Source organism: Myiozetetes cayanensis, unplaced genomic scaffold, assembly GCF_022539395.1.
Source record: "Myiozetetes cayanensis isolate MyiCay16 unplaced genomic scaffold, myiCay2020 scf2-11, whole genome shotgun sequence".
Taxonomy (NCBI): domain Eukaryota; kingdom Metazoa; phylum Chordata; class Aves; order Passeriformes; family Tyrannidae; genus Myiozetetes; species Myiozetetes cayanensis.
Window position 1 is genome coordinate 39,120,617 of NW_026087411.1, and position 24,249 is coordinate 39,144,865.

The 24,249-nt window shown below is 35.9% G+C and overlaps 1 protein-coding gene across 1 annotated transcript in view; it reads left to right on the top strand.

Moving 5' to 3' along the window:
* The window catches only part of LYST (lysosomal trafficking regulator), an 82,091-nt gene that overhangs the window by 44,155 nt on the left and 13,687 nt on the right, over nt 1-24,249 (top strand). Inside the window, exons 20-43 of the mRNA XM_050316622.1 lie at nt 520-657; nt 1,733-1,931; nt 3,150-3,281; nt 5,915-6,548; nt 7,001-7,178; nt 8,002-8,171; nt 9,555-9,785; nt 10,634-10,800; nt 11,266-11,418; nt 12,573-12,764; nt 13,283-13,461; nt 14,602-14,808; nt 16,145-16,321; nt 16,794-16,870; nt 17,775-17,963; nt 18,657-18,802; nt 18,877-18,973; nt 19,580-19,641; nt 20,000-20,055; nt 21,072-21,224; nt 21,564-21,808; nt 22,516-22,582; nt 23,482-23,638; nt 24,033-24,173. Coding sequence (XP_050172579.1) covers nt 520-657; nt 1,733-1,931; nt 3,150-3,281; nt 5,915-6,548; nt 7,001-7,178; nt 8,002-8,171; nt 9,555-9,785; nt 10,634-10,800; nt 11,266-11,418; nt 12,573-12,764; nt 13,283-13,461; nt 14,602-14,808; nt 16,145-16,321; nt 16,794-16,870; nt 17,775-17,963; nt 18,657-18,802; nt 18,877-18,973; nt 19,580-19,641; nt 20,000-20,055; nt 21,072-21,224; nt 21,564-21,808; nt 22,516-22,582; nt 23,482-23,638; nt 24,033-24,173 — 4,147 coding nt within the window. The remainder of the gene's footprint in view (nt 1-519; nt 658-1,732; nt 1,932-3,149; nt 3,282-5,914; nt 6,549-7,000; nt 7,179-8,001; nt 8,172-9,554; nt 9,786-10,633; nt 10,801-11,265; nt 11,419-12,572; nt 12,765-13,282; nt 13,462-14,601; nt 14,809-16,144; nt 16,322-16,793; nt 16,871-17,774; nt 17,964-18,656; nt 18,803-18,876; nt 18,974-19,579; nt 19,642-19,999; nt 20,056-21,071; nt 21,225-21,563; nt 21,809-22,515; nt 22,583-23,481; nt 23,639-24,032; nt 24,174-24,249) is intronic.

The following is a 24,249-nucleotide window of genomic DNA, read 5'->3' on the forward strand; positions in this document are numbered from 1 at the left end:
ATGTCAGTAATCACTACAGTTTTCTAAAATTAACGGCCCTTATTTTTCTTTTAATAGCTCTTAGTAGCATTAAGCTCCCATTATCAATGATGCAGGTAGCCTTGTGTAGTAAAGTCTGTAAATGTGATGTATGCATATGACTTGTTAGTTGAACTGATTAATTTTTTTGTGGAGAAATTGCTAAAACTAAGGAAGACCTGCTTTCTTTTGGAGTTAAAATATTGAAAATAACCATCCAGTGTTAATATAGCAAAGAATATACAAAACTAATTTTAGGCAAGAAGTTGAAGGTTTTTTTGGTGGTAGCTTAGTCATTAAAATAAACTTAGTTTTGTATGAACATAATTTTTCTGATAGTTTCTAGTTCTGACTTAGCATTTGTAGTCAGTCATCATCTTAGGTGCAAAACTAACTTGACTTCATTGTGTTTGTTGTTTTATGGGGTTTTTTCCACAGTGTGTAGACTCACTAATGTATTTTTTGAAGCCATGTTTCTGTTTTTTTTTTTTTTCTTTTCAGCAAGGTGTTTGGGAAACTCTGTTAGCAGCTCTAGAAATCCTTATCAGAGCCAACCACCACCAACAGATGTTTAACATTAAACAGCTATTGAAAGCTCAAGTGGTACATCACTTCCTGTTAACTTGTCAGGTTCTGCAGGTACTTTCACTCTGAAATCCTACTTTGTGCTTGGCGAATACTCATTTTAATTTGGGGAGGGTAGAGTAGAAGAGACTAAATGCTGTAGAGAAAGCTACTTCGGTAGACTGCCCTCTGTGCTTCCAGACCCAGTAAGGAACTGTCTCATTTTACATCAACAATGCTTAGATACAGAATGTTTTGTATTATTTTCTGCCTTTTTTGCACATTAGAGAAAATTAGTATCTTACTTTAAAAACAAACAAACAAAAAACAACTACTCAAATTGAGCAACAACAATTTGGCAGTTTTGGGGGTCTGATAGGATGGAAGATAAAATTACATAAACCATTCCCTTTGGAAAAAATCACTTCAATTAGCTTCATTTAGTCTTGTCCTGCAGCAGTCTTGGTTAAGGTGCTTGGGTAGAAAAAAGGAGATTGAAATTTATTCCTAGCTTTTCAAATTTCAATCACAATACTCACCTTACAGTGGGATTTCCCACAAGTTTCTTTAAGTCTTGTTCTAAAATCCATATTATTTTAATAGATTTTTCTTTTTTCAGCTAACCAGCATCAAACTATAGAATGCTTGATCAAGAAGAAATTATAAATACAATTATCAATGAAATCTCAAATGTGTATGTTTATAAAAATGGCTACTGAAGTGGAAATACAGAAGACCCAGTGTGGCACTGTTCAGAAAGTTTTTAATGTTTGAAATGTTGGTATTGGCAACTATTAATTTCTCTACAAATATGTAATACAATGACAATAACCTATATTTTCAATGGTAATTCATGTCCTAGGACTCCAGCATTTCAATACAGATTAGTGAAGTATGCTGAACATTTTAGTTTTCCAAAAATCAACTTGCATAACATTTGCAATACCTTGTTTCTGTCTGGATTTTGAGTGGGCTGAACTTGGATAACATTGAGTAGGTACAATAGGTCCTCTCAAATTAAAAAATACAGCTTTATTAATTGAGCTTCTTTTCTTACCTGTTTTACTACAACACGACAGCTTAAAAAAAGACAATTGTTGTCAAATTAAAAATACAAGTAATTTACAGTTGTACTACTCTTCCTTTCTAGGAGCATAAAGAGGGGCACCTTGCATCCCTGCCTCGGGAGGTTTGCAGGTCATTTGTGAAAATAATTGAAGAAGTGCTTGGTTCTCCCCCAGACCTGGAATTGCTGACACTGGTCTTTAATTTCCTCTTAGCCGTTCACCCTCCCACTAATACATATGTTTGTCACAATCCTACCAACTTCTACTTTTCCCTGCACACAGGTAAATATGTCACATTTAGCTAGTAGTAAACAATAAGACAAAAATCTGGTCATAAATTAATAGCTAAAAAAAATCTCTTCGCTTTAGTAACGATATATTAAAAAATTATTGAATTGTCAGATTTAATACTGTAAAACTACTTTCACTTTTCTGAGAGAGGTTACAGTTTAGATTTTGTTCGCTTGGCTTACTTGGAGAGCTTTCTTCTGTCTACAGCCATAGATAATCTTTCTGTGGTTATGCCATTAACTTTCTTTAAAGTTTGGTGCTAATAAATGGAATGCTTAATGTTAGCTGCCTGTGTGGACACATTTGTCTTGGGTGAACTTAAAGAAGAACATCTATCTTGCTTGTAAATGAAACTTTTCAGAAACATATGCATACTGTCTTGTCTCAATTTCCACTTTCTTATTTGCAGTTATGGAATTCCAGGAAAAATAAAAGGCCTGAGGAGCATTTTTAGCAATTGATCAGTTGCATTGTAAGGCATCACTGGCAGGCACTATGAGTTCATACAAGTTACTGGCAGTACTGATGGGCTTTGAGGGATGCAGACCTAGAACAACAGCTTCTTTAATATATCTGTACTGGATGATCGTGTTGGTAAAATGACTGATATGAGCTGTAAAAAAATCTTTCTTTTTTTAAAAATGAGAAATTACGAACAGTTCATTCTTTAATATTAGCATTGTGCAACCATTGTGCAACTTATGTGACCATGGAAAACATCAACCAATTTTGAAATATTTTCTCCTTTTCTCCTCTCCTTACCTGTGTGCCTCCAGGTTTAATAATCAGTTTCAAAGGCTGCACAGTTGTATTTATCTGTATCTGTCCTCCAATACCAACTGATGTAAAATTCTGAATAAGAGTAGAATGCACTCTTTGATACTTGGAGCCTTTATTAGGCTGTTTGAGAACAGTCACTTGTTTTTGACGTGACAGAAAGTCAGTTATCACTACTTATATGCCTGCAAGGACTGTCTTTAAATGTAACTGCTTTAGTACATCATAATATTTTCGTTGTTCTAAAGTAAATTTTAAAGTTGGATCACTAAACCAAAAAATTGTGTTCATGTGCTTTTGCTTGGTTGCTTGCACTTGAGCACTTCTCATTAACCTCCAGTGCTTCGCTCAAAATGTAATCTGACTACTACGAGTCTAACAACGTCAACAACATAAACCACTTTTATTTAACTTTTCTCCCTTTCTTTCTAGATGGCAAAATTTTCCAGGAGAAAGTTGAATCACTTAGATACCTGAGAAATTCCAGCAGTGGTGGGAAGTCAGTAGACAATTCTGCATTTGTGATTACATCTCCAACTGGATTTACAGCTTTACCACTGGAAGGTAAAACAATGCTGGGAAAAAAAGGATGTTAAGACACAATCTTTTGGCAAATGACTAGAGTGTCTGCAAGTGTTACTTTCCCACAGGTATCTCTTACAGAACTCCCCCTGTCCCTTGGTGCTTGGTGCCTGAACAGCAAAGTAGGAAGGGTGGAACTGAACGTGCTACCTAAACTGCTCTTCATCCTTAAGTTGAGGCAAATTGCCACATTGATGACTCAGGCAGTGAAGTGGACCAGATAAACTGAACCGTTTCATTGGTTGAACAGACCTACTAAAGATGCCTGAGAATGCCTTAACCAGGCAGCAGTTGAAGCAGTGAGCCATAAGCAGCTATCTTATCTGGGCAGAAAGCATTAAGCTGATACTTTATTTGTGCATAATTCTTATCATCTGTCTAAATATGGTATTAAAGTATTACCATTTAGTTATACTGTAGGTATAGAAACTGTTCCTACGTGATAGAGGATGGGAAAGTGTATCTTACAAAGAACAACAAGACATCTTGGTTATATAAATTAAAAATTGAATTGTTTTCTGGAAACAGTCTCAGATAGCATGCTGAACAACTTGAGGTCTGTAAAGATAACTGCTTTCATCCATTTTGAATTCCTCTGCTGTAGATGCTGAAATACTGTGAAGTTATTAGTTCAAGCTGGTAACTTTTTTCAGTTGGTGTCCTGTCAGTGCGATGTTTTTTGCATTACTATTGAATTGAGTTTTAATCATACTTTTTACAAATTTGCATAGGCAATCAACAAATATCATCTGAAAAACAAAAACTGAAACACCATTTAGGTTTAAGCCTTTATTTAAGGTTGTTTAAAATGAGAATTAAATTAGAAATAAAAGTTCATAGGCTAAGTTCACCAATATATACAAAATAGGAATGGAAAAAAGTTGCACTGATCTCTAAATTAATTGCTATGTATTTCACATCATGTGTGACTCAGTTATATTCTATGTATTACAGTAATACCTTTTGTAATTGATGTCTTGTTGCTACTTTGCTTTGGAAAAGGAAATTGAACCTTCAACTACTTCTCTTGAAACAATATTTGTTCATGTGTCTCTTTAGAAAAACAGTGATATAAAAAACAGATCACAGTACTAAATTATGTATGGAATTAGTCCTTTTCCCATATGGATAATATATGACATCTCATTCTTCTAAACTGAATACTCTTTTTATATAGGTAGTACAAACTGTTGTTCTTGAATAGAGATTATTCAGGTGTACTAGAGGAATACTCAACTTTTTTTTTTTTTTTTTTTTTGGTGGAAATTGATGTTTGAGTATTGTAGTTCTGAATTAGAATTTCTAAATTTATTTATATAAGTTTATAGATTATACAAATTTGTATTTTGCCCGGAACTGTAGTAGTGGTAGGATAAGGAGTAATGGATAAAAACTGAGAGGGGAAACTTAGGTTAGATATTAGGAAGAAGTTTTACTGTGGGGTTGTTTAGATGCTGCAGCAGGTTGCCCAGAGAGGTTGTGGAAGCTCCAACCCTGTCAGTGTTCAAAGCCAGGTTGGACAAGGCCTTGAGTGACCTCATCTAGTGGGAGGTGTCCCTGCACATGGCAGAGGAGGTTTGGACTAGCTGAGCTGTGAGGTTCATTGCAACCCCTTAACATTCTATAATTCTATAAAATATTATAAATTGGAAGCTCGTTGGTTAACCTGCTACCTGTATGTGGGTTTGCAGTTTGTTGCACTGCCTACTAATGTGTGTGAAAGCTTGGCTGTAAGACTGTTGCAGCTGTAAAAGGGCAGCTTTATAAATATTTTCTGTTGTCTGAAGGCCAGCTTGGTCTGGTTATGTTGACACATGTATTTGTGTATATATATTCACATATTTCTTTTATATATATATTCTCATAAAAACTATATTCCTGATGCGTCATCATTGCATTAGTACTAACTGATGCATAGTTTTCAAAATACTTCTGAATAAGCAAAGACTCCTTTTCCTAAAATAACAAAAAACTGCTTCTACCAGTCTGGTATACAGTCTGCTTTCCCTCTTAAAGCTTAATTATGAAATACATGTGTAGTGTGCTCTGAAAGTTTGACTGTTTCAGGTCAAAATGTGCGCTTAAAAGGAAGCACTATTAAATAAAATATGCAGTTATTAGTTGTAAACTTGAAGTATAGGTAAAACCTTAGTGCAAACGGGTTGGTGAATAGTATTTCAATGTCCACTGAAACATGTCAGTAGATTGGACCTCTTACACAAAGATCCAGGTAGAACAACCTGTTCTATTTGACCCTGCTTTCAGCAAGGATTCTGGTGTATACAGCCTCCAGATATGCCCTCCATTCTCAGTGTTTCTATACAAATTCTTGCTAAGGGTTAGTTGAAAGGATCATGATTTAAATCCAGAAACTCCAAAATATTGTCAAAAATTCTTTTACATTTTATGCTTCTTTCAGGTTTGTGACTTGCTAAATATACGGCTCCATAATAGTTTACTTGATTTAGCAAATCTGAGCTATGTCAGGTGTTGTCAGTTTGGCACATAAAACTGACTAAGGTCACCACAGTTCTAAATGGATGAGGAGTCTAATATTGAGAGAAAAGTTTGTTTTTAATGTGAAGGGAATGCTAAAGATATCCTTATTTCTCCAGGGAACACTTCCAAGGCTGGTGTACAGCAGAAAGCAACCTCTCAGGCACCTGGAAGGCTTTCTAAAAGCTTGCCAGCATCGCCCACTTCCTCACCTCAAGTTCACCGAAAAAGACTAACTGAAAGAATGGGAAGGAGCACTGATGACTTGCTGCTTATTGGTGAGCACAACTACATTGATCTTCAGGACAGAATTGGTTTTGTAGAAAGTTCTGAAACCGTAAGGAGAGTACAGGAAGAGCTTCTTAGCAGTTGTGAGTCTGCAAAAACAGTTTGTGACTCAGAGCTAACGTCTGCCGAAACGTTTGAAGATATTGCAAAAGAAGTAGAGTTATCTGAAAATGCATTTGAGACTAAAGAAGCAGATGTAGACCTGAAATGCAGTGAAGGTGGTGGTAGTGCAGCTGAGCCATTGCTACGTCGTCCAGACAATCTAAAAGGACTGCCTTCATTTCAGAAGGGCCAGAGTAATTTTGCAGGATTGGGCTTGGCATTTTCTGTTCTTGGAGCATCATCAGCCATTGCTCGCTGGCCAAGCTTTGCTGACAAGAATGCACTTCCTGAAGACTGGGACAGTCTTGCTTTTTCTTCAGCTAATGAGAATACTCCAAAACCATCTGAAACCCCTGATGACAGGTAAGCACATAAAATAATAAATTAAGAGTTGCACAGTATGCGAGCTTTAATTTCACTGTTCGTGCTCCTGATTGCTATTCTATAAAAGTTTGAAGCCTAAAAATTAAGGGAATTTTTTCATACACTGTCATACACAAATTTATTAAGCTTTTACTCCATAGAATGTTGTGTTGTTTCAAATCAGGATTTTTGCTATGTACAGTAGAAGTGGGAACCTTTTAGAGTTCGTCACAAAAACTCAAGCAAGTAGTTTTGGTCAGATTATCCTTTTTGCCATCTGCCATCTAAAAATAAGTGTTGATGAAGATTGGTAGAAGGAGTATTGGAGAAATTACGTCTTCCAAATTTCTTCTTTGTCCTGTCCCCTAAGAATTGCTAGCAATTATGTGGGTTTTTTGGTCTTTTCTGCTGTAGGCAATCATCAGTGGTAAAACATGTTCCTCTGTTTTCAGGTGTACAGAAGACTATCTTGTGCTTATCTGTTGTGGACTATATGATCTCTTGCGTGGAGTTCTCCTAATCCTTCCAGATATCATGCTAGAAGATGTGATGGACAAACTTATCCAACCTGATTATCTTATAGTTCTGGTGAACCACCCATCTCCTCTCATACAACAAGGAGTCATTAAAGTAGGCCCATATAAAATGTTTTCTGCTAAGAAGATGTGAACTGACATAGTTAACATTTGGAAATATGAAGTTTTGTTAATATTTTTAGTCAGCTTTCTTCAGTTTTCTATGTTTACTTCTGAGTTTTAAGATATGTTTCTACCCCACAGATTTAAAAAAACACTAAAAAAAAAGGTAAAAAAAAGGCAAATGTAGAATCTTTGAATAGATAAATATAGTCTATAATGTAAGACAGAGGCCCTGAGAACTTATGATGGCATTACCAATATAAATGGAAGGAATAATGCAGAAAGTCAGTAACCATCTCTTCAGCATAAAACACATGATGCACTACATTAATTTAAAGTGCAAGCTAAGTTTTTACTTCTAACATGGCTGACTTTCACTTACGTGAGGAGTGATCCACACATTTGAAGCTTCAAAATGGTTTCAGAGATTTTTGTAATATTGAGAAGGTGTTCCTGTATGATGACATTATGTAGAACTTTGAGTAGATTTGTATTTTATTTCGAAAAAGAGTAAGATTATATGGCTTTATTAAGAACAAGAAAGTCATGCATACCCACCAAAGTGCAAGTTTTAATAAATCTAAAAAGTTTGAGTGTATTTATGTATGCATCTACTGTTACATGCATCTGCTGTTACATGTGTGATTTCATCTCCCTCAAACTTCACTAAAAACCTAAGAGTCTTCAGATCAAAAATTTAAGTTGTTGATTGTAACAAGGATTGTAACTATTCAAATCACAGACAACAAATTAACTTTCAGGGCAGTTATATTAAATGCTTAAATCTTACACCATAATTATGCATTTGTTTTTAGTTGTTGGATGCATATTTCAACAGAGCAAGGAGGGAGCAGAAGGAGAAATTCTTAAAGAATCGTGGCTTCTCCTTGCTAGCCAACCAGCTGTATCTTCATCAGGGGACTCAGGAAGTTGTAGAGTGCTTTTTGGAAATGCTTTTTGGCCGCTCTGTTGGCTTGGATGAAGAGTAAGTAATTCTTTGGGTTTACATGCTGTAACAATATATGAACTACAAGCAGTGCACTTTGCTGGTCAGCAACCATAAAAGCAGCTCCTTCAAAACAGTTTTGAAATGTTTTGCTTGTAGCCTTAACATTAAAATTGTATTAAAATTCTTTGGACTATTGTATGGCCTTAAACTGTAAGCAACTTCATCTGATGGATGCTGTCAGATGGGATCTTGTAAACACTGAAACTTTCCAAGTGCCTCAGAGGCCTTAGCACTTCAAATGTCCTGTAACCAATTTAACTCTCCCTGTTATTTCTGATCCTACATGAAACTGATTTATATCCTTAAAGTTTTAAGTAGTAGTCACAAGACTTCTGCTATTAGATTTTGGTAGGTGATAAAGCAAAAGGTTGATGCCACAGCTGCTTCCTTGGCTTGGCCCTGAATTCAAATCCCTATTTCTTTTAGGGAAAATCTCAGAGATACACCACTTCCATGAACCAAAAAGCCACCTTATTGACAGGAAAGGAGATTACCTTTAAGCAGACAATTATATAAGTAAATGATATTTTTTTAGAATTAGTCTGACCACTTAATGATGGTACAGGGAGCACATGTATAAATGTAATCACTGCAAAAATCTTGCAAAAACTCCTTCTCGATTGCTGCCTCTGCAGGATTTGTAGCTGAATTGCTTCTCCCTCTTTACTTGATCTTCACTTCTCAAAAACTATTCTTGTTTAGCTGCAAGATTTAAATATGGCTCCTTACCTGCCCTAAAACAGAAAACTGTTGCTTCTTCAGGATTTATTATGGGACTGGAAAGATAGTTCTAATGTCTCAGGTTTTTAGGATTGTGCATAATAGTCATGTAGTGGGACGATAACCTCCCAAGTAAGACAAGGTGAGAAGCACTGCTTTTAATTCTTCAATCATAATAAGCCAGAAGGTGCCACACTTAATTAAACTTTAGCAGTAATGGATACAGGATATATCAAAGCTGCTGTCAGTCAGTATACTATTATACTGATGACAAGCTGTATTTATTTTCTTGATAGTTCTGTGCCAGTTGTAATATTTGTTTTGGAAAAGTGATACATCATTTTTCTACACTGGCTAAACCCCCTGCTATTTTCATGAAATCTGTCTTGTAGACAGCTGGTAGTTAGCTGAAACTTCAGATATACCTTTTAGGCACATCATTTCTTTGTGGCTCTTTGAGGTGTTTTTGTTCTTATTTTCTTTAGTAGACAGGCATTGTTATGGCAGTTAAATGTAGGAAATTACCATCTACACCTTTGCCAAAATACCGGCATAGACTGGTATTCCAGTTGCATATATTAGTTGCATTTATCAGACTGTTATTTTAAGGATGTCACTCACATATATTTCTGTTGACAGATTTGATCTGGAAGATGTCAAGAATGTTGGACTCTTTCAAAAATGGTGTGTCATTCCTGTTCTCGGTCTTATAGAGAATTCTCTCTATGATAACGTTTTGCTGCATAATTGCTTCTGTCTCCTGCTGCAAATCATAAATTCCTGCTCAAAAGTTGCAGACCTACTGCTTGATAATGGTTTGCTCTATGTGTTGTGTAATACACTGGCTGCTCTCAACGGACTGGAAACAAAGTGAGTATTGTATCCATTGCTATCAAATAGTCTAGGCACAACCTTACGGCTAGCATGAAATTACTGTCTGGTATTTGTTCTACTTGCTAAAATTGTCAGAGCATGTACAAAATAACACTGGGTTTGAGGTTTTCAGCTTTAATTATACCTGTAAGTTAATGTTTGGATATTCACTTCAAACAATGTTGTTTGCATATCTTAAACTGCCGGTGAAATGACATTTTAAGATGCAAGTTTGTCCCACTGTCTGCACCTTGGATGCTTTTCTTAATAAAACTGAACAGGAGATGGTAGCATTCTGCTATACCAAAACTGCAGACAAGTCTCTCCTGTACTGCCTGTGATTTAATATTTGAGATTTTGAGTAACTTAAATGACTTTATAAGTTACAAAACTTCTGTACTTTAAGAAAGATTATGGAGGAGAGATGTTTTTTTAATTTTATTTCATTAGCTGGCATCGTGAAGAAATGGAAAATTTTCTTTGTACCTCAACATAGTTTTAGTTGAGCATGGTTACAGCAATTTATACTGATACATTTTTTGAAAAATACAGGATTTTAGTCTTGTTCTTTAACTTAGAAATCTGATAATTCATTGTTGCTTTTCCAATAAAACTGTGTTACACTCTTGTTAGAATGGATGCCTACAAATTTGAGACAATCTGCCAAAGTTAACACTAAAGAAATATCTTGGATTATAACGTTCTAGTCTTCAGTAGTAACATTTATATATGAAGTACAACATACATGGTTGGTGGAAGTAGCAAGGGGAATAATAATGGGTCTTGTTATGAGTTACAATCTCCTAGAATTGTCATGTTTCTGGTAACTAAAACTTTGTTTGCAGCATTCCCTTGAATGACTACAAGTTACTTGCATGCGATATACAACAGCTGCTGGTAGCAGTTGCAATTCATGCCTGCAGCTCCTCAGGTTCTCAATATTTTCGTGTTATTGAAGACCTCATGGTGCTGCTGGGTCATCTTCAAAATAGTAAAAATGCAAGGATGCAAAGTAAGTTATCTTCTTATTTTTGGGATCATGGGACTACTTCCCCACTGATTTTTGTTTAAATTTATATTTCTGCTGAGGGAAAAGGGGAAGTTTTCTGGTGATGGATCTTCTTTTTCTTCTAAGTGGTTCTCAAAATAATAGTTTTCTTCAGGAGCTTGCATTGTGGTAAAGAACTGAACTAATCTGAACAAACAGTAATTGCAAAAGTTCTTTGTGGGTGTTTAAATGGAAACGTTCTATACAGTTTCATTTAGCTTGTTTTGGAGTAATCAAATTCATGGCTTCTCTGTGAGAACTCAATTGTGTAGTGTCTGTATCTGTGGAACAGTGAGGTGACTTCTGTGAAATGAAGAGTCTTACAGCTCTTGACACTTTCTGTGTTCTTTTTTTTGTTAAACATCTGGTTAAAATGGTTGAAGGATGTGTAGAGCATGTCATGTATGCTTCGTATGCCCCCCTTTATAGATATGGCAGTTGTTCTGCAGTTAAGAGTTCTTCAAGCAGCCATTGAATTAATAAAAACCACAGCAAACCAAGATGCTCAGGAGCAAGCCAGTTCAGCCCCATCGCCTTCCACACCGCATCGTACAATGTTTCAAAAGCGGAAAGGTATTGCAGGTGAGTAGCAGAAGTGTAGCCTTTTGTACTTTCTTTTGTGTGTGTTAGTTGATGATTCCGTGATATTACCTTACTTTGGGATTCTCTTACCTTCGCAAGTTGCTTAATAAAGATGTTTTTCAAGTAATTCGTAGTGGTTTTAATAACCAACCTCACAGTAAGGTAATACTAAAATCAAGCTAGTCCATGTAACTAACACAGATGTGATGTGGGGACTGCTTTGTTGCTCAACTTCTAGTTAGTGACCATCCCGAAATAAACACCTGCCCCTCTAAATTTGTAGCTGGAAATGCCATTGTGGTTGTGTTTTTAAAATGTTTGTGCAGTTCTAGCTTTAGCAGTAATACTTTTGGCTGTATTTGATAGTTTGTCAGTCATTCTGCAAAGGTTTTGTAATCTGGCTGGAAATTGATTTTTGTGTGTTTCATATAAATGAAGCTGCATTAAAGGCTTCATAGAAGATGTAATTTAAAAACCTGGTGAACACTTATCTCCTGTTCACTATGGGAATGTTTCTCTTGATGGTCAGCTTTTGAAAGCCCTCTATATCAACCTGGTAAAGACAGTGAAATATATTTTTATATTTTTATATTAGTGTATCTGGTAAGACACTAAAGATAAATAGAAATAGTGATTTCAAGGGAAGGAAGTAGTCAAAGCCTGCCAGTTCATTTCAAGAAAATTAAGAAATATTCTTAGGTTAAAATTGTACTTCTGTTAGTGGCATGGGCATGGTACAAAATGTGTTTGTTAAGCTGTTGATATATCTGGCTCATCAATTTTGCTTCCCAATATGCAATACTTTATCACTAATTTTTAATTCTTCATCCTAGTTATATAGTAAAAAGAGGAATAAAAGTAATGGTTTTTAATCTGTTTTACACGAAAATACGGAATTTGTACAATAAAGCTGATCTTGAGACTATCTCATTTCATGGTATCACTTCTTGAATTGTATATATTTTTAAATAGCTTTAAAAACTAAACCCAAGAAGGACAGGCACACAATGACACTTATGTAGCCTTTAATATTTATGTATTTCAAATGTTTTGGTTCCTTAAATGATGTGAACTCTTTGGATGAAAGCAGTTGCTGAGTGATGGAGTTTTTGTACATTTTTAGTAGAATTCTGCTCATACTTCTCTCCTTAAAGGTTCAAGGAAGTTTTCACTTGCTCAGTCTGATGCTCTGCTGATGAAAATGCGCTCACTAGCAAGCGAGGAATTCAACATGATGATGCAGCGGAGAATGAGCCAAGAAAATCCTATCCAAGCCACTGAGCCTGAGTTTGCACAAAGGTTACAGAGGCTGACTGTTCTAGCTGTTAACAGGCTCATTTATTTAGGTAGGATTTCTTTTTGGGTTGTTTCTGTTTTGACAGAGCCAATGTAGTGCGTATATAAAAATGGATTCCTGCTGTAGTGTTAGAGAGGAGAGTCATATTATTGACACAAATTTTATGGATTTAGCCACAAAGCATCATTCTGTCTGTGATTTGTCTCTCAGTATTATGTAACTGACAATCTGGATAATGTTTTTATCTGAATGAACTGAACCAGTTGTTTTATTTCTACATTAGTCCTTTCATGTGTTAACTGCCTCAATTATTACCTGAAGATTTAACTGCCAAAAGGAGCATCTGCTCTCTCAAAACACATCAGTTTGTATGTTTCTATGAAATGACTATATTTGTTAGCAAGACTTCATGACTTTGAGAGCTAGTTCAAATTCTGCAGAAGCAAGAGAGAGTAAGAATGGCAAATATAGCAGTAAAGGCAGTATTTGATTTTATGCCAACTAAAGGATCATAGGATTGTCTTGCTTTAGATGGTACTGATCAATATGTACCCTTTAAATTTTAAGCATCTACTGAAGAGTGCCTTGATGTACTGGGTATAACAGAAAACACAAGTCAAGGCAGACGTTCAGCATCCCAGCTGGAAGCTCCTGAAGAGGAAAGCCAACAAGAACTGCCTAGCAGAATAAACCCTTTTCTTAAAGAAATGGTCAAAATGTTGGTGGAAGGAGTCAAAGTATCCATTGTAAGTAGTTACATGTTGTCCACATTAAAGCATATTTCATAAGGTTCATTTATTAGGAACTTCTCATGCGTAATGTATTCTGTCCGTAAATGCTCTTATTACTGCCTCTCCGGTCAACTGTGTCATAAAAAACCCTCTTTAGCTTCCCAGTTATTCTGCAGTTGTAAAGTAATAAGTGGATCTGTTCTGAGCTTTACCTTTACATTTAGCAAAATTTTGCTTCTTGAACAAACATGCAAAATTTAAATGCACTTCCATGTACTCTACGAATTTGCTTGGTCTCTTACACTTCAACATTTAAATTTGCTGGAGCCTATAAAACAGGATCTGCTGTGCATCTACAGATGGTGAATTTTTCTGAGCAGTTTGTGTCTACAGTATGTTTTAAAGTTGAGAAGGAGAGCTTTTTTTCTTTCAATTCTTCCAAAGGGCTGAGAGTTTTCTCTTCTACCACAGGTGTTAGCTTGTCAGCCTTTCCAAGGTGATTAAGTTCTGCTTGGGTAATAGGAAAGGGTTTTTTTTTTGAAAACTTAACTTACTCTTTCTTGCCTCTTTATTTCTCTTAGGTTGTCTTTATAAAAGTGGTTCTAAGTTTCCTTCTAGTTCAGGAAAATTAGGTTTGATAGGTGTGTTATGTTTCCATTGTGCCATACTTGTAGTACTTTTCAAAGGTGTCAGATATCTTTTTGTGAGCACAAGCACTTCAATCCAATGCCTGGATTCTAATCTTTTGAGGTAATCCATTTAGGAACTAGTGACTAATGTAGAAGGGCTGTTCATTACAACAAGCAATTAAAAAACCCTTTGATTTTTAAATTCTCTACATCACAATTTTCACTTTCTGGATTGTTGTATAGTCCCTCTGACTAAATATCCAGTTTAGCTAGGAATTGCATTCCTGATACTGGCACATTGAGAAAACAGTGCTTATTTTATTAAAATGAAAAAAACCCTTCTTTCATTTTTAATAGAAAGCCTTTTAACCCATAATAATCACTGAACTAAAATGAAACTTATTTTGGTAGATAGATCTTTGTCTTACACAATTAATATGATCAAAATGTTTATTTTGTAATGTGAAAAACCTGGTAAAAGCAAGCCCTAACCTGGTAATATTAAAAATTTGTCCCTTTTACTTAGGGCACCAGCAGAATGACCACACCAAAACAGCAGTGGAAGAGAATTCTCTTGTCATGTAAGGACACATTCCGTACACAACTTGGGAGGCTTCTTGTGCACAGCTTGTCTCCTGGAAGGCCACTGCAAGAGAGAAAGCAGGCTTTGGAGATGGTACCTGAAGTAAACCATCAAGAGATTTTGCGCGACTGTCTTAGCCCAACTTTGCAAGTAAGCTCAAGATGTTTGAAAGAAGTCTCTAAAACCTATGTGCAGTTTTTTGTTTAAATTTAAAACTGTGTATGTGACTAAAATTGTTCACTGCTGTTTTAGCAACGTTTAGTGTAATGACAGTTACGTTACACAAAATGTCTGTGTATACTTTTGCAATTGCTGTATTATCCTGAGGACAGGCAGTTTTGTAAGAGGCAAGATAGGATTAAGTCTGTGTATGTTGACTCTGTAGTGCATCAAATATGACATCTGTGCAGTGCAGAAATAAAGGTGGTACTAGTTTTAACATGAAGGATTTTACTGAGGAAGCTAGAAGTTAAGGTACTGCTGTAAAAAAGCAGATTAAGGAAGGAATTATTCTTGCCTTGGAACTCCTTAACTGCAGACTTCCTGTTACTTGTAAGAATTGATTGCAACTAGATTTTATGAAGCAGTCAGTCCTCAATCAAAGCAGTACTCTATCACTTCTTACTTAGCATTTATTCTGAAAGTGGAATCGTGTATTCCTTGTTCTTAAGTCAAATAGATGAATAGGTTGTCCCTGCTTTTCTGGTTCTGTCAGAAGAAAGGTTTTTTGATTGTACTGTGTCAGTACAAGCTTGAAAGAATGCGCTTCTTAAAGCCATGGTCAGAAATTGGGTATGAATGTTGCTACTTGAGATCTTCAGGACAGCAAGAATGAAATAAATTATTTCAGATATGCCACAGTTTGAGTCCCTGTATACTAAGGAGAGGAAGTATTTATTGGATTAGCCTATTGCACTTACGTGTTTCTGATCGCATATACATTATTCAAATAAATTAACAGTTTCATCAGGAAGAAAAGAGCTGATGTACTAGCAGGGGCTTCTGTGGAGGAGTGTCTTGTTGAGTGCATTTATGGCCTGTGTCTGTTGAACTTCATTATCTGTCAGCTCTAATTTGATTAATCAAATGAGGTGTAGCATTCTTTGCAGGCAAAATTAGAAGTCTCTGGCACATATTTCCTAAAGTGTACACAAGGCTGCAGGAGCTGAGTACTGGGAAAAGAAACTTGGCTTTCCTGGAAGCCATTTGAAAAGTGACAAGATGCTGGGGCAAGTTTTATCATGTGAAGATTAAATTCAACATGTTTTTCTAGTTTATAAAAGTTTGTCTCTAACCATTAAAGCAGCCATTTTCTTTGAATTAGAGAATAAATAATTAGTAGAAGAAATCCGTGCAGTCTGACTAGAAAAGGGAATAAAGGTGGAAGAAAAAAAACTGCTCAGTGTTGTATTTTGTGAAAATGAGTATTGTGAAAATGAGTGACCATACACCTATATTCCCCTCTTCCCTTCTTTTCATCTTCTAGCATGGACCTAAATTAGTGCTCTATTTATATGAGTTAATGCACAATCACAGCGATGGAATGACCAAAGAACAACAAAGAGCAGTGATAGACCTCATGAATACATTGAAAAGTTGTGGCTATAAATGCATTCCCCTGAGCCCACGAGCAAAACCAGATTTATTAAAAACGTTGAAAGAGGTTTGTGAATAAAAATTTCACTTTAAAAACTGTGTATATTTAAGACAATTGTCTCTTATATGGGGTCAGAGTTTAACTGCAGACAGTGGTTTTCTTTGGTGCATGGCTTGTGCTTTTGGGAATTCTCTTTGGGTTCTAAATATTTCTGTCACATATACTCAACACTTCACAGCAAGCTCACAAGCTTCTTGGGTAAACATATTACTTAACCCAGACAAAGACGGGAGTTTATAATAAGCTACTAGTATCTCTCATTGTCAAGAAAAGAATTTTTATGATTTCTTGCAAAAAGAAAAATTATATTTAGATATAATAAAATGGCAGTAACTGAAATGAAGCCTCGCTGGTGTGAAGATATCAGTTGAACAGTTTTGTCAGTCTTCCTTTTTATAAACTGGTGTATCCTTTAGTCTCTCCTTCCTTATTTCATCCATCTGAAAAAAAGAAAGTAATGTATAAAACTTCCATTCAGGATCAGAAGAAATATGAGATGGAAGAAGGTGTAAACAAAGCTGCCTGGGAGAAGACAATGGCTAATAATCAGCAGAAGTAAGTACCTTCTTAAAGGGGCTGCAAAAACTCTCTCAAATGTTCTCTGTTCGGCACTTTGCATTACAAAGTTCCTGTACGATTATTATAGATAATAACACTGGCTTTCAGGTTTTTAATTTTACTGTTATATATAGGTATATGCATTTTGATAGGTTGTATTATAAATGGCATTGTGGGAACCTCAGAATACCAAATTCGTTTGTTGCAGCTTTGGCATTTAACTCTTAATTTTGCCTGTTCTCTCTGTCCAGTCACCTCTGTTGTTGCCATGGTCTGTGCAGTTAAATGTCCCTACAACTGACCCTGATCTTCAATTAATAAAATATTACATTCAGCAGACTATTTGAATACTTTTGTGAGCTATATAGACTGCTGCTACTTGGTGTAATGTAAATTTCAGTATCTTGTCGTAGAATTAAGAGTTCTTGCTATTAATTACATTTCAGGCTTTGCCATAAAAATCAGATTTGAGATGCACACACAATGTGCTTGAATATAGGCAACTGTAGGAGCTGTAAAGGTCAGGACAGTCAAGTGCATGCAGACAAGTGTTAAGACCCTATGTCAAATGATTAGGAGATTTAATCAGTGGTAAATTACTGTCCTTAGTCCAGATTTTTACTGTAATGAGTATACATTAATTAGTAGAGCATGCTAATATATAGCCATTGATCTTCTGACTGGCTTGTCTCGTCTTCTGCCAAAAAGTAAGAGGTTTTTTTTGCTAGGAAGCAGAAGGTATTCATGAATCTCATTACACAGGCGAAGTTGCTCTGCCTCTGATGTAATAAGAACTATAGATTTAACTGCCAAACTGATTGTATTTTATAAGGCATTTTAGTGTTTTGCCCTGCCTTTTCAGTGTGTTTATTTCACATTTTAAAACACAACTGTTCCTCAGTCTCTTTCAACGTCTAGATACAAAGTCTAAAGACATTTCTAAAATAGCTGGAGACATCACACAAGCTGTGTCTCTGTCACAAGGAATGGAAAGGAAGAAAGTAATCCAGCACATCAGGGGGATGTATAAGGCAGAGCTGAGTGCCAGCAGACATTGGCAGGAACTTGTTCAGCAACTTACCCATGATCGGTAAGTTTCTTCATCTCAGTGAAAAAGCAAGAGGCTCAATGCCTGACATGTGCTTCTCATTCTACTTAATGGCATGTAAAATGCAGGTGTTATTAAAATTAGAGTTACTTTTGTTAATTATCTGACAGTTAAAAACTTGGAAAATATTTGATTTATTATCCTGTTTTTATGATGAGCAGCTGAGTAGCCAAGTAGTATTCCTATGCCATTTAGACAGGCTGTTTTGTCAGATATGTTTTGCTGTGTCTAATGCAACGAAGAGTGTTCTAAAGTTTTCATATCTTGCATTATGTAGATGGAGTAGAAAAATAGTTTTTTGCTGATGTTATTCACATTAGCATCCAGGTACCCTTGTTCTATGTGGATTAGTGAACCAAGATGTTAAATTTTAACAAAACACCAAACTATGGTATTTTCATCATTGCAGAACTAGTCATGTTTAAAGTGTTGGATGCATTGTATTGCTCTTTTCATCAGAATTAATAGCTTCAAGAAGAGTCTTACAGTAGTAGCTTGTAAGATGTCAGTTGAATACGTCATGAAAATAAACTAAACTCAGTCTTTTGATACTTTTTCGAGAAATAATTGCCCAGTGTACTATTGTCAACTTCTGCCTTTCTACTAGTTAAAGAACAGAATGAATAAGCATGTACACTAGATCTGCTGTCAAACCCTTAACACTTTTTTTCGCAGAGCACTCTGGTATGACCCAGTCTATTATCCAACTTCTTGGCAACTGGATCCAACAGAGGGCCCAAACAGAGAGAGGCGCCGCTTGCAGAGGTGCTACCTAACTATTCCAAACAAGTACCTTCTCCCAGACAGGCAGAAACAGGAAGGTAATTATGACACCTCCCAGGAGCATATCTGAATGGTAATGACTTTTAGTGCCTTATTTGTGATTGCTTTGTAGGTGTGATAAAAACTCCGTTGTCTTACCTATTTGAAGACAAAACACATTCTTCTCACTCCTCTACTGTGAAGGACAAAGCTGCAAGTGAGCATATAAGGTAAGGTTTGGATAACACTTAACCTCCTTTTCCTGCCTTCTGCCAATCCAATGCAATAGTTGTCACTTTTTTGTCTAAATAATTCTTAAAAAAATAATTAAGTGAGAAATGAGATGTCAAAAATAGTAGGCTTTCTGCTTTGAAAGACTAGAGCTACCAAGTACCAACTAATGTGATATGTGGGTCGGACATCTGTGAGATAACCTGGTGGGTTATCTTAACTTGTTTGTCACTTAGTAGCACTGCCTGTCTTAGCTAAGATCTGGTAGGTCTTTCCATTAGTGTTCAAAAGCAAACTGTGTTTTCATCCTCTCTTGCTTTTACCATTGTGTTACTCAGCTCTGCAGTCCGTTTGCTACCTGTTACAGGCACAACCACAGCCTAAAATAACTGCAGAGAGCACACAAAGAAACGAGTACAGATACACTCATGTGCAAGTGTAGAAAGCTGAGGTTCTATTTTCTTTCCCTCTTTGGGATTTGAACCATTAGAGTCATAGTGTTGAACACTTTTTCTTCAGCTGTAGCCATTGAGGCCTGTTAGTTTTAGGTATGTGGCAAAAGGTGCATAAACCCGTAAGCAGTAATGTACTTTGAAATATTTCAGAGTTAATCGAAGATGTATAAGTGTAGCACCTTCTAGAGAGACTGCTGGCGAACTGTTGTTAGGTAAGTAGAATTTTCAGTCTTCATAAATACATATTTGGTTTAAGATTCTGCTGTATGTATGAACGTGGCTATTTTTTTTTAAGTAAACGAGTTGTTGCCTGACTTCTTACAGATTATATACTTTATAGTTCAGTTTTCCCTTTCTTCTCTACTGTTTGCTGTTTGGACTGTTGTTAACTTTTAAGATTGCAGGCCACTTGCTGAAAGATGTGGAATGATAATTGTATTTCTGTCAAGTACTGTCTTGCCCAGGTACTATTCTTAGTATTCTTAACTCCTGGATATACTGTTTATGTAACCCTGAGATGCATTATACTAATAGTAATATGTACATTTTTGCAACTATTTTTTGCTACAGGAAAATGTGGCATGTATTTTGTTGAAGATAATGCTTCAGACACAATTGAAAATTCAGTAAGTGTTAGAGCCCTAATTTTTCCAAACTATGACCATGGGTAGCTTTTGTCTACTACCACTGAGATTGCTGGAGTACTAGAGTTAGAGATCTCTGGACAAGGCCAACCAAACTGATTAGTCTGGTTTCAGTGTTGCTTCTTTTCCCCTGGCTGGAATTGGTGGTGATAGGAGAAAACAGGGAAGATGTGGGCCTGGGACTAGGAGGGAATGAAGAATGGGTGATGTGGGGAGGCTTCTGCACCTTACAGTCCATTGCTCTGAGTTCATCAGCATAAGTGCACAGAGTTTGCTTTGATCTGCACCTGAGGTAACTTGCCTTAGTGGAAGCTGGAGCACTAGGAAGTAGAGAAACTCACAAGTGTATGAACTGGGCTGTGCTTCACAGCATCTGATTTCTTGAATATTGTGTTATATAGGATGTTCTAGCTTCTCCCTTATTCTGTTCAAGAGTATTGTGTCATGGAGAAAACTGGAACTGACCAATCCTTCTGACCAATATACAAAGGCTTCTATGTTTAAATTACTTGTACATCCAACAGACACTTAAAAATAATTGAGATATGGGGTATACTACTGAAAACTTTAATGTTTTTTTACAGAGCTCCTCCTTGCATCTGCTAAACACGCAGGTCCTGTGGTTTAAGAAGCTCCCAGCTGTTTTGCTGCTTTGTCTTTCACAGAACTGTCAGAATTGTGATTCATCGTAAAGCTATGCTTACCCTGGCTGTCCAATATCTTAGCTTAAGTGCCAGTAAAAGTATGGCATTGCTTGCTCGTGTTAGATAGGGAACTGCAACAGCTGAGGAGCATGCATGATGTTCTGCTCACTGCCTTCAGGAGACTGGAATATAGGGAAAGCAGATGATCAAAATCACAACATTGTCTTAAAGCATTGCAGCAAAATTACAGTTTGCCTTATGATCTGCTATATGGTTACAGACTGACTGCATTGAAGGGTTTCTTGTTTGGAAAATGTGCTATTTAAAATAATTTTTAAATTGCAAATTCTGCAGAGTTTTCATGGAGAAACTGAACCAGCATCATTTTCTTGGACATATGAGGAAATTAAGGAAGTTCATAAGCGCTGGTGGCAGTTAAGAGACAATGCTGTGGAAATATTTCTAACAAATGGCAGAACTTTACTCTTGGCTTTTGATAATACGAAGGTAATGTGGCACCAATGCATAGTAATACATCAAAGTGTTTTGCTGTGTCTTCATAACATATATATTCATGCATTAGTTTTTAAGGAGATCTGTTGCATGGACTAACTAAATTGTGCATAATACCTTTGAAAGAACTTGGCTCAGCTAGACTTCTAGACAGTCATAGGCATGTTGTAAAACACATCTGATATATTAAGACATTAAAAAATCTTAGCAATACTAAACATTATTCCACTACAACAGATATGTGGGAATTTGTAAAATCAGAGAAACTGATGAAGTCTTGGTAATTTCAAGCTTTTTAAATTGTATGATTAAATTGATGGTATTTTCTTCTAGGTCCGTGATGATGTGTACCACAACATCTTAACTAACAATTTGCCTAACCTTTTGGAATATGGAAACATTACTGCTTTGACCCACCTGTGGTGCACAGGACAGATTACTAACTTTGAATATCTGACTCATTTAAACAAACATGCGGGCCGTTCCTTCAATGATCTCATGCAATATCCAGTATTTCCTTTTATACTTTCTGACTACACCAATGAAACACTGGACCTAAATGATCCATCAGTATATAGGTAATGTGAAATGTTTGGAATTGTTTATTTCCAAGTACTTGAACTGATCATCCTGTATAGCTTTTTAACTTCGTTGTACTAAACTGCACACATTCATGAATGGAACTATTCAGAGATAAGCCTCATCCATAACAACGTGGGCTTTTTACAATAAATGGCTGCTTTACCTTGGATATTGAAATAAAATGGGTGTGTAGATTCAAACACAATGTATTGGACTTACACTGTCTTAATAGGATATACATGGTCCACAGATTTAAATAGAGGCTGTATGTTTATATTCATATGATTTAAGACTTCCAGGCCTATTAGCAAAAATTACATAGAAAAGGAAATAATCTTGTAAATTACTTGGCCAGATACTTTTACAAAATCATAGTCTTCATTGTGACTGGATCCGAGTGAATTGTCCCACCCTAATTAATTTTTAAAGTTGATTAACATTTGTGTGCACTAAGTCTTTGCCTTTCTGATTTGACAGAGGCACTTGGCATTTTCTTGCCTGTTACTGTGCTATGGGTCTGAGTTTGTCTTAAACACTAACTAAAAGTGGCTTTTTTATTTTCTCTACTGTCTTGAAAAGTGTAACTAAGTTTTCTTATCCTTTTCATTATATTAAAGGTATTATTCTTAATAATGCATTATTAAATGGTGTGATTTAATATTTTTATAAAAATTACAAGATATCAGTACTACTTCTGTTGCAGAAATCTGGTCAAACCAATAGCTGTGCAGTCTAAAGAAAAAGAGGATCGTTATGTGGATACTTATAAGGTAATTTGGATAACTTTTGCTCTTGCCTTTGTCCTGTGTATAAATGGCATGGTAGCTTTAGTTTTCTTAACATATATTAATGGCAGAAAAAGAAACCACAAATGTAGTATTTCATGTCTACAGAATTCTTATTTCCAGTATATTTTCCAGGAAGTATTTCCTGGGAATTGTTTTATAACATGGTTGGAAGTTGTGTTTATTCCTGTAACTGCAATCATAAAATCAATTTAGTCTTTCCGTGTGATACTGCTGAGAAATTTAATACCTCACACAAATGGCCATGCATATATTTAAAGATCCCTAAAGATCAGGAAGATAACTTACTGTTTATTTGAAATTACCACAGTGGAACTTGTAGCTATTTGTTCTGTGTGATAGCAGAAAAGCTGTTTTCCCTCAAGTACTCTGTTACTTTAACATGCCCAACTATGATTACAGTGCTTTTTGATTTTTTTTTTCCTCTTTAGAATGTTTTAAAGGCTGTAGGAAACAGCAACATGCTGAGAAATGAAAGCATCTGCAGCTGGACTTTCAAACTTATGTCTGTCACCACGGTCTAGTGTATTATTTGCAAATACTGTTATTTCCATTTAGTATTGAAAAGCCTATACAATGGCTCTGCTGTATTAGAAGACAAGAGGCAGGGCAGTGGGGAAAAGCAGAAGTAATAAATAATGGAAAAGAGGTCATTTAAATTGGCTAAAGACTGATATGTAACTGGGTTATAAAAGAGACTGCAATTCTTTCGGCACTTAAAAGTGTATTTTATTTGAAATCACTTTTAAATGTATGTTTCTATAAAAGTTCTATGATTTATTCATAAACAATTTAAGCAAGCTCTTTTTTTATCAAAGTAGGAGGTTTGTGATTTTTTTTTCTTTTCTCTACTATTTTTCTAGTATTTGGAAGAAGAATACCGTAAAGGAGCACGAGAGGACGATCCAATGCCCCCTGTACAACCATATCACTACGGATCTCATTATTCCAACAGTGGAACTGTGCTTCATTTCCTAGTTAGACTGCCACCTTTTACTAAAATGTTTTTAGCTTATCAAGGTAAGGTTGTGTTTGCTTGCACTTGCCTTTCACATCCGAGCCTTGTTCCAGTGACCCAGGAATGCTGTATGTCACCCTATTTAGCATAGCTTTTCAATTCCAGATAACTGAGTTTTATAAAATTAAATCTGGTATGCTTTAACAATAGACCCATTCTTGAAATTACCAAGTTAGGCCATAAAGCTGTACATCTTACATTTATACCTTAGCTTCTGTAACGTAAAAAGCTGACCTATACTTGACTTGCAGTCCATGTGTAACACATAGTAATTGAGATAAAAGAATGCTAAATGTTCTCAGCTAACTGTAGAGCAGTTTACTACTTGAAGTTGCAGATAAGCAACTGTTGGCGTCCAGCATTGATGTAACAAATTCAGTTTGGATTTCTTTACAGATCAAAGTTTTGACATCCCAGACAGAACTTTTCACTCTACCAATACAACCTGGCGACTCTCTTCGTATGAATCAATGACTGACGTAAAGGAGCTTATACCAGAATTTTTCTACCTTCCCGACTTTCTAGTTAACAGAGAAGGTATACTAAGAGGACAACAAAACTGTATACCCAAAGCAGTTGTATAATTGAGCCTATGGGTTGAAACTGAGAACAT